The 13,342-nt window shown below is 36.7% G+C and overlaps 1 protein-coding gene across 3 annotated transcripts in view; it reads left to right on the forward strand.

Moving 5' to 3' along the window:
• The window catches only part of LOC132102993 (small conductance calcium-activated potassium channel protein 2-like), a 56,309-nt gene that overhangs the window by 10,497 nt on the left and 32,470 nt on the right, over nucleotides 1-13,342 (forward strand). For 2 of the 3 annotated variants that reach the window (XM_059507771.1, XM_059507770.1), the window contains one exon: nucleotides 7,250-7,345. The exons of the other annotated variant lie outside the window; for it this stretch is intronic. In XM_059507771.1, coding sequence (XP_059363754.1) covers nucleotides 7,250-7,345 — 96 coding nt within the window. The remainder of the gene's footprint in view (nucleotides 1-7,249; nucleotides 7,346-13,342) is intronic. 3 annotated transcript variants of the gene reach the window in all.

The raw sequence follows: 13,342 nt of genomic DNA on the forward strand, positions 1-13,342 counted from the left end.
AGCAATAAAAACACATGGGAAAAAAATCCTGACTGAGGTTATCATAATTCATGCGTGAAAGGGTTAATGAATATAATTTCTGTAGGCTTTTACTAAAGAATGGTTGGTTCTGATTGGTTGATGAACATTCTAAGACTTGTCCAAACCAGATGCGACACTAAAAAAGGTTATATTGCAAAGGTATCTTAGCCATGCTAATCAGAGTTTTTGTCCTAACCAGCTGCGATGGTGGATTCTATTTATATTTCTATGACTTTGTGGCAGTATACAAATTACAACAATAATCTAAGGTACTGATTATGTGTTTTATTTAATGTTTAAGGGTCTATTGTGAGTTTGAATATCATTTTGACATTTATAGCCATACTGAAAGCGACAATGGATCATTAACCTCAGATCTAACATGTGAACCAACAAGTGTGTTCCATAACAAAGATTGTGTCCATCTCTCAGTATGTATTTTTAATTATTTTAAAATGTTTTTTATATTTTATGAATTAGATTATATACTTATCTGTTTCATTGTGAGTGCAGTACATTTGGGGAAAGAGCCTGCCCATATGCTCTACTGATTGGCTGTGATTTATGATTGATTTTTATCATGTGTTGTGTCTGGTGTAGACAAACAAATTGCTTGTTGCTGAAATTTTGTCGCATTGCGTGTGATTGGGACAGGATGTATGATGTGCAATTATTTTTCAGGAAACACACAGCTAACATAGTTAATTCCACATAGGTCTTGACGGTATTACTGTTCCATATTACTTCACCAAATTATTCCAGTCATTTTAAAGGTCCTTCTCTCTCTTTCTCTAATAGCTGCATAAGATGCATATGCATACATATCAATGGCTCAAGCCTCCATTACTAGCTCTAAAATAACGTTTTAGAATTGGGAAATGAGGCTTGGGATGAGATGTGCAAGAACAACAGTGTGTGTGTGTGTGTGTGTTTGAAGATGTGTGCATTACATGCTCAGCTGTGAATCCTCTGGAGATGTCTGGTCCATTCACACTCCATACACTTGCTCTCCTTCCCTAAATAGACAGGTAAAAAGAACAGGAGAGAGAGAGAGAGAGAGAGAGAGAGAGAGAGAGAGAGAGAGAGAGAGAGAGAGAGAGAGAGAGAGAGAGAGAGAGAGAGAGAGAGAGAGAGAGAGAGCTAATAAGAACAGAATGAGAGTGCAGTGTGTAATTGGAGCCTTTGTGTGTTGCTAGCTTTGTTTGTTGTTTTTCATCAAATATTTGCTCTTTCAAATCAACTTTTCATTTGCTGTCTAGATCCTTAAATTACATGAACCTACTGCAAAATAAATGTATTGTTGTCCTATATGCAGTGTACAGTGGGGTCCAAAATCTGATACTACTAATGAAAATGCTTCTGCTTAGCTTTTCTTTGCATGCCCTTTTCATTGGAAATTATATTACTAGCATAAAATTGGGTGTAATATTGTCTTAGTATTTGGTTTTCCTCTTTTGCTTTCTGACAGCAGCACTCAAGCTGCATAAACTCCAGATGAAAACCTGATGATCATGTTCTCCAGCATGAATTGAGATGAAGCAAAGGGCATCTTGAGCATCATTGTAATAAAATCATCTCTAATTTGTTCTATTTAGATATATATAATTAAATATATATATATAAATATTTTTTTTTCATAGCATAATTTTTTATTATTATTTTTATTATTCATTGTTTTCTGAAGCACTGTTTATTTCCAGGTTTAAATCACATTTTCAATGTGGTAAAATACTTGAGTCCCATTGTATTACATAAAAAGGGCATTTTAGTTCTGGATGAAACGGCTTGTAGGGTTGCACGAAGCAGCATGCCTTGAATCCATTCTCCTCCAGCTCCTCACATGTCTGCTCGAACCTAAACAGCCCTAAATACCTGGAAAAAGCAGCTGTCAAATCAATACTTAATTTTCACACCCTTCTCGCTCTGTCACGCATCCCTGGGGAACATCTTATCTTAGACTATGCCTCAGATGCCTCAGTTGATCAACCTGTTGCCTGTGCACAAGGGATATTGTGTAAGTGTCTAGATAATAATAAAAAATGTTATTTGGTACCAAATCAGCATTTCTGAAGGATCATGTGACACTGAAGACTGGAGTAATGGCTGTCGAAAATTCATATTTGCCATAATAGGAAGAAGGTACATGTTAAAATATATTAAGCTAGAAAATGGTTATTTTAAATAGCCAATTATTGAAAAATATAAATATAAATATTATAATTATATATACAAATATTTAATTTACACATTTACAATAAATAATCATAATTATTCATATAACACATCCTATAATACATTTTTTATTGAACTGTACTCTTCAAGAAAATTTACAAATATAAAGGTTCCTTTGAGGGTAAGCTTTAGGTATAGCAGTGAAAGAATTTTTTTTTTTGCTCATTATTAAAACAATAAGAGTCATTGGAAAGTCCCCACCATTTTAGAAAAAAATCAACCCTGTGTTTGTGTGTAATCCATCTCTAAGAAACATATAAAGGGTGATCCATTGGGCTGCGGGACCCTAATCCCACTCCTGCCACACTAACGCTTTTACAGCACTCTCACAGGAGCAATAATCATCAGTACATAGAGAAGAAGAAAGATCGAGGGGGAGAAGGAGAGGAAACGAGAGGAGAGATGGACAACCTGGGGAAGGGTCAGTGAAGGAGAGAAGGGGCAATAGTGGACAGGACCCTCGAATGGCCATTAATGCTAAGCTTAATGTATGTGTGTGTGCTGTATAACTGTGTACATGTAGCTGAGGTTGTGTGTGTTTCCATCGCTTTCTTGGCCTCTGAGTGTGTAATTGGGTTTCCAGGGGTGTAATGGTGTATGTCAGTGTGTAATCAAGTGTGTGTGTGTGCCAGTTGGTGTGTAATTTGGCTTATCTGTGTGTGTTTTTCATTAAGTGTGATACATTACTGTTTTCATAATCATTTTGGTGGAGGTGGTGTGTTTTTTGCAGCTTTTTTGTTTTGTGGTTTCATAAAACCCATTGATGGGTAACATATGGTAAGCCGTTTTAACATTTACTCAGTTGCAGGATTCAAATTATAGATATTTACAGTTCAGTTTCCACTAGTTAAAAGTCACTAATATGAAGTTTTGAAACAAAGAAACCATCACTCACAGAAATCAAATGATTAATTTAAAAATCATTAATACACATTTTTACCAGTGGAAATGTAATTATTAAAATCAAAAATAGCTATTTCTATTAGTAAAAAAAATCCTTTCCTGATATCAAGAATTAGCATTTTAACTAGTGAAAACTGAATTGAGTCAAATAGGCTTGACCTCTCTCTCTCTCTCTCTCTCTCTCTCTCTCTTTATATATATATATATATGCTGCACATGCAATAGCTGCTTCATTGTAGACAAAATATATTTGCAAGTCTCATTTTCTAAAGGCTACTCACTATCTCTAGCTTCACTACATGAAGACATTTTATTTATTTATTATTATTTTAGTTGTTCTTGCTGCTTTTCTGTAATAGATGAATGACAATATATTTGACTTAAAGGACTCAGAATAAAGGAGCAAACACACAACACAACACATACAGTGACATTAATTATCGGCAAATCTGTCTTTGTCATGGACAAAGTCCCTTTAAGACTCGGCCCCCTCAGTGGCCATCTTGGTAGCAGCCCCAGCAGCTATTTTCGCTGTCAGTAATAATAGGAATACATTTCCTGTCTACACTGTGGAAAGACTAAAAACATCATAACTGATGTTTGTCAGAATTACATTTAAATAGCTCATTACAAATCAGCAATGACATGCGACACTGATGGTATCCTAAATGAAGCTTCTTTAGTGCAAAACATGTTAAAATGCTTAAGGCTAGCTAGTCCAGCTAATGGGTATTAACAAACTCTATCAAAAAGGCAATCGGCTCTTCAATTGAGACCTAAATTCCTACAGCCGCCATATTAGGTATTCTGATTTAATTTTTATTTGAGTGGTCCATCTCTTCCCCCTTACACTTTCTCCGGTCTTGAATATCAGAATATTCCTGAAGGATTTTTGTGTCTTGCTCAATTTCTCTTTGAGCTTGTGTGTGTGAACACACCATCCTTCCTTTGGTGGTACAGCTGTGAGTCTTGTTTGTGTGTCAGAATCTGAAAAAATCTCTCGTTCTGTGTGTGTGCTCGTTGCGTGTGGCTTGTATTTGAGATCTTTCAAGTGAGTCACTTCACCCAACATCAGCGGTAAATGAAGAGACTGAAACAAGAGGAAGTAATTACATTAGAATCACAGATGACTGTGTGCATTTGTGGCGGTACATTCGACTGCGAATGTGTGCGTGCATTTGTGCGCGAGCGTGTTCGTGCGACTGCATGACAGACAGAAGGCTCAAAGATGACTGTGTATTCAGACGTCAGAGCCGATTTGTTTGGTGTTTATGAAAGGACCAGCGAGAAGTAAAGAGAGGATGCTGAATAGATGGAGGAGAAATGAAAGGAAGATTTTGAGCGTGCAAGAGAATGGAGATAATGGAACTCATACAGCCTATTACCTCCGCATGGTGTCCATCATTAGCTGGATCGATAACTGCTAATCTAGCCGTGATCTTGTTCGTCATACTCTCCATTCACACACTAATATATAACATGAGCTCTGATAGTCATGTCACAGACACTGAGGACTCACTTAGTAAGATGGTAACACATCATCAAAAAAGCAAAAACAAAAAACCAATCACACAGAGAGAGCAAGAAAGAGGGTGGGGGGAAGTGAGAGGAGAGAAAGATTGAAATTCTGACCTTCATGACCGCATATGCATTAAATATAGTTAGTATCCTAAACAAAAAGCCCCCAGTAAAGATCTCTCTCAAATTTATGTCTGACATGACATGTTTTCGTTTTAAGGCTCAAAATCGTAAGTTTATTTTGTATTATTTTTTATTTTTTTCATGGTAGTTCTTAGAAAGTTCCTTTTAGTTTAGTTAGTCACTATGTCACAGCAGTTGCTCATGACATAAGAACCGGGGTCTCTCTCCCTTTTCTATTAAATATCCACTGTATCCATCCAAAAAAGGTGAAACTTTTTATATAATATAATGTAATATTTTGCATTATATTATTTGTATAATGATTTATAACGCAGTATATAATTGTGGAGGCGGAGGCGTGGTTTAGCGAAGCCTGCAGCGGGAGAGAGAGTCGGGAGACGAACGGTGAGTGAGCAGGTCGGACGGAAATAATCAACACCTGTCTCTTGTTTCAGTAATTGGCGTGGAGAGAGTATTTAACGCCAGGGGAAACCGGAGTAGGGAGAGAAGGACTGCTGACGAGCGCACGAGCCGGAAGCCGCAACCCGGAAGTGATCGTAGATTGTTGTTGCCGGTGTGAGAGACACCGTTTTCATAATTTATTCTTTAAATAAAATCGTCAGCAGTCAAGCCGACCCCTCGTCCTCTTCCTTTCCATCCTTGAACCTTTGTACAATAATATATTACATTATATTATGCTGTAATATATAATTAATTATATAAATGATTTGATCGTAGTCTATTTTATTGAATTGGTATATCATTTTAGTAACAAAAATACAAAAATGGCATAAATACTGACATAAACAGTAATTTTGATGAAGGAAAGTGTCCTATTCAGATAAATCACGTTGTGCTATAGGGCCAATCAATCTTTCCACCCATTAGAGAAAATCATCTCTGAGACTTGTCTGGAAGCCTGGCAGAGACTAAAACACAGCAGTTGTTGTATTGATAAGCTGTTAGCCCCTGGATGGGTATTCTGTGTATGTGCTTTAGTTAGAAGCCCTATGTATTTATATATGTGTGTGTGGGTGTGTGTCAGTATGAGTGAGAGACACCACTGTCTGTCTGTCCATGTGGAATAATGCTTCCAGTATGGTGCCTTAAATTAGACCAACGGGTGGCCAGTCTAATAATGTGTGTGGTTCAGCTGGACATAATCGAGGCTCAGGCTGGAAACAATTTAAAACTTTTGCTTTTACTCTCAGGGGAGAGTTTAAGCAAGCTGTGTAAGTGTGTGTGTGTGTGTGTGTGTGTGTGTGTGTGTGTGTTAAATGAAAACTGTGATGTGTGCAGCAGGTAGTAGTGTCAAGTTGAGATCCCTGCAATCACACACAGACAGACACACATTTCAGTAACCATGCCATTGTGTGTGTATGGTGTGATAGGAAGTGATGTGCATGTAATCCATAGATTATAAAAATACACTAAAAATGTCTTGGCAGACTATATGGCACAGATGCACATGCTGTGATTGTGCTGTTCATTTCTTATTTAAAGAGAGATAGTTGACCTAAAAATGAAAATTCTATCATCATTTACTCATCCTCATTTTGTTCCAAAGAAATAGGATTATCTGTCTTCTGTGGAACACAAAAGGTGATTTTTTTTTTATAAAAGGTGATTTTTTAACAGTATCACATTTTTATAACATTAGTGAATGACAACTGGGGCTGTCGTTTTAAAGAGGTCAGAAAAGGCCCATGTAAGAGTCTTACAAATTGTCCATTCATCCATTACACAAATGTTTGGGGTTGGTAAAATTTGTATGTCTAATTGACACCAAGGCTGTATTAATTTTATCAGTTTTATTATTGTTTATTGTTTACTGCAAATGTAATGTTTTCCTGTGATGGCAAAGGTGAATGTTCAGCATCATTACTCCAGGCTTCAGTGTCACATGATCCTTTAATATGATGACTTGCTCAAGAAATATTTCCTATTATTATCAATGTTGAAACTTTTAATACATCCTTTCTAAATAAAAGTGTTATTTTTTTTTTTTTTTTTTTAAATCTTACTGACCCCACATCGATGAACAGTTGTATATGTTCCAGATCTTACGATGCTGTATGATAGTTTTGTGTGAAATTCCAGCTGAAGGACTCTGATCTGAACTCATTGCAGGACCTTTTATCACAGTATTATAAACTCCCATCTGTTCATCATACAGATCTATTGTATGACTTCAGAAGTCGTATGGATCATTTTTATGATACTTCTAGTGCCTTTGCATCCTTTTGAAGCTTGAAAACTCCAGTCCCCATTCATTCTGTAGCACAAGTCAGTCACATGAGTTTCATGCAAGACATTTCATATTTGACTGAACTACGTCTTTGTTTTCTTTTCTGAAAATTAAATGCACAGGGTTAGCACCAGTAAGTAAATATTTCTCTGTAAAATCATTATGGTGAGTGTGCTAATAACATTATTTGCATATGTTTTACAGAGCTCCATGTATTCACTGGCACTGAAGTGTCTTATCAGCCTTTCCACCGTCATTCTTCTTGGACTAATCATCGCTTACCATGCTCGAGAGGTGCAGGTAAACGCAAATAATCATCTCACATTAGTGTCTACTGTTAAGATGCGGACACATTTATCATTGTTCTGCAAATGTTCGCAGACGAAATCCAATGATTGCAATAGTAATTCACGTGAATGGAAATTTAATGTAAGGGAGCAAATCTTTGACCTTGCAGATTTCACAACGGGTTCAAGTTGGTCACACAAATTCGCTGTTGACCAGTAGAAATGACTTACTGTATGTGTGAGCTGTGCTTCATACTCTATGTAACTACACTATTGACCTTTTCAGCCACCAAATTTTGCTGAAATTGAGCTTATTTGACCGTAAAATTAGACTGAACAAAAAGTACCAAAAACTAGGTATTGCCACAATTTATGGAAACACACAGTACTACAGTAGTACTGTAGTATTCAGCAAAATACATAAATACAATAATCATTCAGTACAGTGGTAAATAAAAATATTATCATCTGATACATCACTATACCATAGTAACTCCACAGTGCTTTTTTGTAAGTAAGCAATAATTCAATTGAAATAGCCAGTTCAGTACTGCTGTAAATAGTAATTTACACATCATCACGTGTAAAAGAAACAAATCAAAAAATACTTTTTTGTTTGTTTGTAGTCAGTATGTCTCGACTCTTTCTATCATATCAGTCTGCTTACGTTACACTGTGATGGTGTCAACGAAAAAAAATGCAAAAAAAAAATAGGAAGAAGAATCACATTCATCCCCCCTTTTGTGTGGCATAAAGAACAGATGAGTAATGTTGTTTTAGGCTATTGCCCTCAGCAAGGGGAGCTGAACTCAACTGTTTGTTAGCATTATGCTAATAGGAAGGATGGCAGTGGAAAGTCGCTCACAGCAGCATCACTAACACTGACGCATACACACACACACACACACACACACACACACACACACACACACACACACACACACACACACACACACACACACACACACATACACACACACACAGACGCATAAACACACACACACACACACACACACACACACACACACACACACACAAACACACACACACACACACACACACACACACACACACACACACACACAAAGACGCATACACAACAACAATACTTTCAGCTCCTTTTAAGCTCTCTCTTTCCCTCACACACACACACAAACTTCTTTGAGACATTTAGTAGTTATTTTTGGGTCTGTTTGTTCCTGAGAGTGAGTCATTTTGTGATTGTTTGACAGTTATTTGAGAAAGCAGCTTGTCTGCCCTTTTATCGATGAATACATGAATAATCCACCACATTTCCAATACTAGCATAATCACACATGCACACATTTGTACTGTGAGTTGTTTGTTCTCTTAACCTGGTTGTATTTTTACCTTCATTCAACCTTCCCTTGCCCCCTCTGTCTGTGAATTATTTTTCTGCTCTAGGAGACACACACGCTGCCTCTGCACTCATTCTGCTCTCTGTTTCAGACCAATATGTGTGTGGTTGTGTAAAGGTTCAGACTGTGTTTCATTCATTTCACTGGATTGAGAATTTTCTCATGTACGCTCTGCGTTATGCAAGTGTTTTCGTGGTGATGAGACTCTCTTCTTGTGTGTGAGTCAGACTTCGGCAGCTTTTTCCTGGACAGAGATTGTCTGTGTGTGTGTGTGTGTGTGTGTGTGTGTGTTTGTGTATGTGTTTTTGTGTATCCACATGGTTTAAAGGAGATAAAAACATGATGTGAGTAGGTGTTGATCAGGGATGTTTTTGAGGAGAGAGACAGAGAGGAATGGGACTGGAATAACTGTTCCTTCTGCATTCCTAGATTCCCAAATTTACAAAGGTAGCAATTTAAGACTGTATATTGGTTTACTATCTTACACCTTTAAAGGAATAGTTAATTCTGTCATGTTGTTCCAAACCTGTTTGACTTCATTTATTGTGTGGAACATGAAGATATTGTATTTTAAAGATTGTTTCAACTGTTTTTGTCCAGATAACAAAAGTCAGCAGGGTCCAAGACAAACAACATTGGACTCCACTGACTTTAATTAAAAAAACTCACTGGGATATTTTTCAAAATATTTTTTTTTTTCTTATATAGAAGAAAGTAAGTCATACAGATTTTGAAAAGAAGGCGAGTAAATGATCTATCTTTTAAATCCTGTGAATTTTTCACTGGATACCATTTTTATTTTCAGTTCAGCCAAAATCTATTATGCCCATATTGTTGAAAATGCCTCTAAGGTAGCATTTGAACTCAAGTGTACAGGTTAATGTGAGTGCATCTCTTCCTGAGAGCCAACAAGCTTCATCCTTGGCTAAAGTTTGTGAACTGCTTGGCTCCTCTGCCACATTAAAATGATTCATGGCTGTACAGCTTTAGCTAAGACCCATTAAAGAATTTGGTGAATCACCAGTATTACTTGAAGCCAATTTTGTAATTATCTTAAGTTGAAGGTTGGACTGATTCTTGAAAAGTTTTGCTTGAGTGGTTTTTATGATGAGCTTTTTAAAGTTGTATGACCCTTGGAGACTTAACATGCAGCACATTTGAGTTAATGTACTAGGTAGGCGACACAACATGAGACCCTGTAGCAGACTATTTAAAACTACAAATAATAAAACATTGGTTAGCCATTGAAATTTCCATGGAAAGCATAGATTAAACCTAAATAGAAAATACTATTTACAGTTATTTGTTGCCACAATCAAGTTGTAACTTTGTATTATCATTGCTCTATCATTACAGAGAAGGAGAAATTAAGCAGAATGGTAGAATTGGCATAATAAAAGATTATAATATATTTTTTTGAAAGTAAAATGAGTTACATTAACTTTTTTATTACATACTAGAAACTAAAATTTGGTAGTTGACATGTTAAACCAAGTCCTATTGTATGTCTGAATTATACATATGTAATGTATAATACAGCAAGTTACTGTATTACATATTATTTATTTCAGTTAATAGTTCTCATGACTTTTTTAAGCCAGTATCACTATGAACATAAATAGTCTAACTTTTTCAATGTTGCTGACCAGGAAAAATTATACAGTTCATAATGTGACAACATGCCCCAATATCATAATGCTATATGTGTTAAATTATCACAAGGGAACTTGCCATTAAACTGCTTATTAGAAACATTCAGTAAATTTAAAGCATAATTTAAAAAGTAAATGTATTGTAATCATAATGTAAAAATGTAATGTATTTTTAAATTGTATTTAAAAATACAAATAAAACAGTAACATCGTATTCAATTAAATTGACATAATTTTTTATTAATGTTCCAATTTAACATTTATGATTTTACAATTATATTGAAATGACATTTATGAAAAATACCCTTTTCCTAAAAGCTAGTTTGTAAAACTTTCCCTGCATTGATTCATTCTGTTGCACTTCCTGAATGAACCTGAAGCTCTTATAAATAATCACCTAAAGTCTTGACACTGAAAACAAAAAAATAATCCATGAAATTTGTCAGCTGTCAGTTAAGATACAAACATTTTGAAAGGGAGCAGCAGAATGTGCTGAATGTGGAAGTAAAAGCATAGGTTATCAAAGCCTAAGCAGAATGTTAATGTAGAGGAGATCACCTTCAGGGTTCTGGAGAAGGAATGAGGGGAGGTTAGAGCTGAGAGGTTACTGATGTATTAACCACTCAGTACAGCACAGGTAAAGATTTTATATATGGGTGGTGCTGAGAACGCAACGACAGAAATGTTTCCAAAACATTACGAAAGCACTGTGACAGCACATCGCGTCTCTCAGGTTCATTGTGTTGTAGCTTGGTGGAAACTACAGGGCTTTCCTGCTGTTTTTGCTACTGGCTACACACATGGGAGATCGTGTGTATTTGAGAGAGAGAGGTAAAGTGAGCACATAAATGTATTTACTTTAAAAAGAGGGAATTCCAAGCAGATTCCGCTGCTTTTAAAAACACTGCAGGCAGATTTCCTCGCTTATTCAGTCTGTGTGTGTCTGTATCCTGCGGTGTGGGGTATTTTGGGCCTGCCTCATGGGTAATCTGAGTTGAATGGAGTTACCTGCTGTTCTCCTGATTTTTCCTCGGCCGTCTTAAGATTTTTTGCCATGGTTTTGTTCTACAACATATTTCAGGGATCATAAAAGATTCGCCAAAATCGACAGTCTTGGATTGTTTTGCGTGACATGCTTACAGACTGCCGGTTATTTGCCTTTACAATGAATTTCAGCTTCTGATAAAGTTTTGAGTCTGACATGGTCAGACATTTGGGATCTCAGCCCTGCAGTGTGACTGACTGCTGCGAAGACTGCTTAGTGTGTGTGTGTGTGTGTGTGTGTGTGTGTGTGTACAGTTGTGGCCAAAGGTTTTGAGAATTACATAAATATTAGTTTTCAAAAAGTTTGCTGCTAAACTGCTTTTAGATCTTTGTTTCAGTTGTTTCTGTGATGTACTGAAATATAATTACAAGCACTTCATACGTTTCAAAGGCTTTTATCGACAATTACATGACATTTATGCAAAGAGTCAGTATTTGCAGTGTTGGCCCTTCTTTTTCAGGACCTCTGCAATTCGACTGGGCATGCTCTCAATCAACTTCTGGGCCAAATCCTGACTGATAGCAACCCATTCTTTCATAATCACTTCTTGGAGTTTGTCAGAATTAGTGGGTTTTTTTTGTCCACCCACCTCTTGATGATTGACCACAAGTTCTCAACGGGATTAAGATCTGGGGAGTTTCCAGGCCATGGACACAAAATTTCAACATTCTGGTCCCCGAGCCACTTAGTTATCACTTTTGCCTTATGGCACGGTGTTCCATCGTGCTGGAAAATGCATTGTTCTTCACCGAACTGTTGTTGGATTGTTGGAAGAAGTTGCTGTTGGAGGGTGTTTTGGTACCATTCTTTATTCATTGCTGTATTTTTGGGCAGAATTGTGAGTGAGCCCACTCCATTGGATGAGAAGCAACCCCACACATGAATGGTGTCAGGATGCTTTACTGTTGGCATGACACAGGACTGATGGTAGCGCTCACCTTTTCTTCTCCGGACAAGCCTTTTTCCAGATGCCCCAAACAATCGGAAAGGGGCTTCATCGGAGAATATGACTTTGCCCCAGTCCTCAGCAGTCCATTCACTATACTTTCTGCAGAAGATCAATCTGTCCCTGAAGTTTTTTTGGAGAGAAGTGGCTTCTTTGCTGCCCTTCTTGACACCAGGCCATCTTCCAAAAGTCTTGGCCTCACTGTGCGTGCAGATGCGCTCACACCTGCCTGCTGCCATTCCTGAGCAAGCTCTGCACTGGTGGCATTCCGATCCCACAGCTGAATCCTCTTTAGGAGACGATCCTGGCGCTTGCTGGACTTTCTTGGACGCCCTGAAGCCTTCTTTACAAGAATTGAACCTCTTTCCTTGAAGTTCTTGATGATCCTATAAATTGTTGATTTAGGTGCAATCTTAGTAGCCACAATATCCTTGCCTGTGAAGCCATTTTTGTGTGTGTGTAAGGTAAATAGGTCAACGAAAACATTTAACAGGCTGCCTGGTGTTAGCATCATCATGGAAATTATTAAGGTTATTAACATAATTTTGTTGTTTACAATGTTGTTTTAGTGTTATTTATATATTTTATAGTATTTATTATTATTTTGAATTAGCTTTATTTTTATATTTTCTATAGATTTTTTAATGCCTTTGCCTTTTTTTGTCTTTTTTGATTTAGCTTTAGGTTTTTTTTTGTCAACTTGAACTTCAGTTTGCTGTCAAGGCAGCACTTTTTTATTTAAGTTTAACCTTTTCATCTATTATTTGTATTTTACTTTATTACAGCTTTTTTTTTAATAGTTTTAGTTAACAACAATATTGGTTGTTAATTAACATTCCCCTCACATTATTATACTGATATCATACACTTAAGATAGTTTCTTGAGTTCACTCATTCCTAGGTAAAATATAGCCAACTTTGGTTTGCCTGGGTTTGTATGGTATTTGAGTTTTTTTGTTTGTAACTGAGGATGTCAGAATGGACAAAC

Source organism: Carassius carassius, chromosome 24 (assembly GCF_963082965.1).
Source record: "Carassius carassius chromosome 24, fCarCar2.1, whole genome shotgun sequence".
NCBI classification, from domain to species: domain Eukaryota; kingdom Metazoa; phylum Chordata; class Actinopteri; order Cypriniformes; family Cyprinidae; genus Carassius; species Carassius carassius.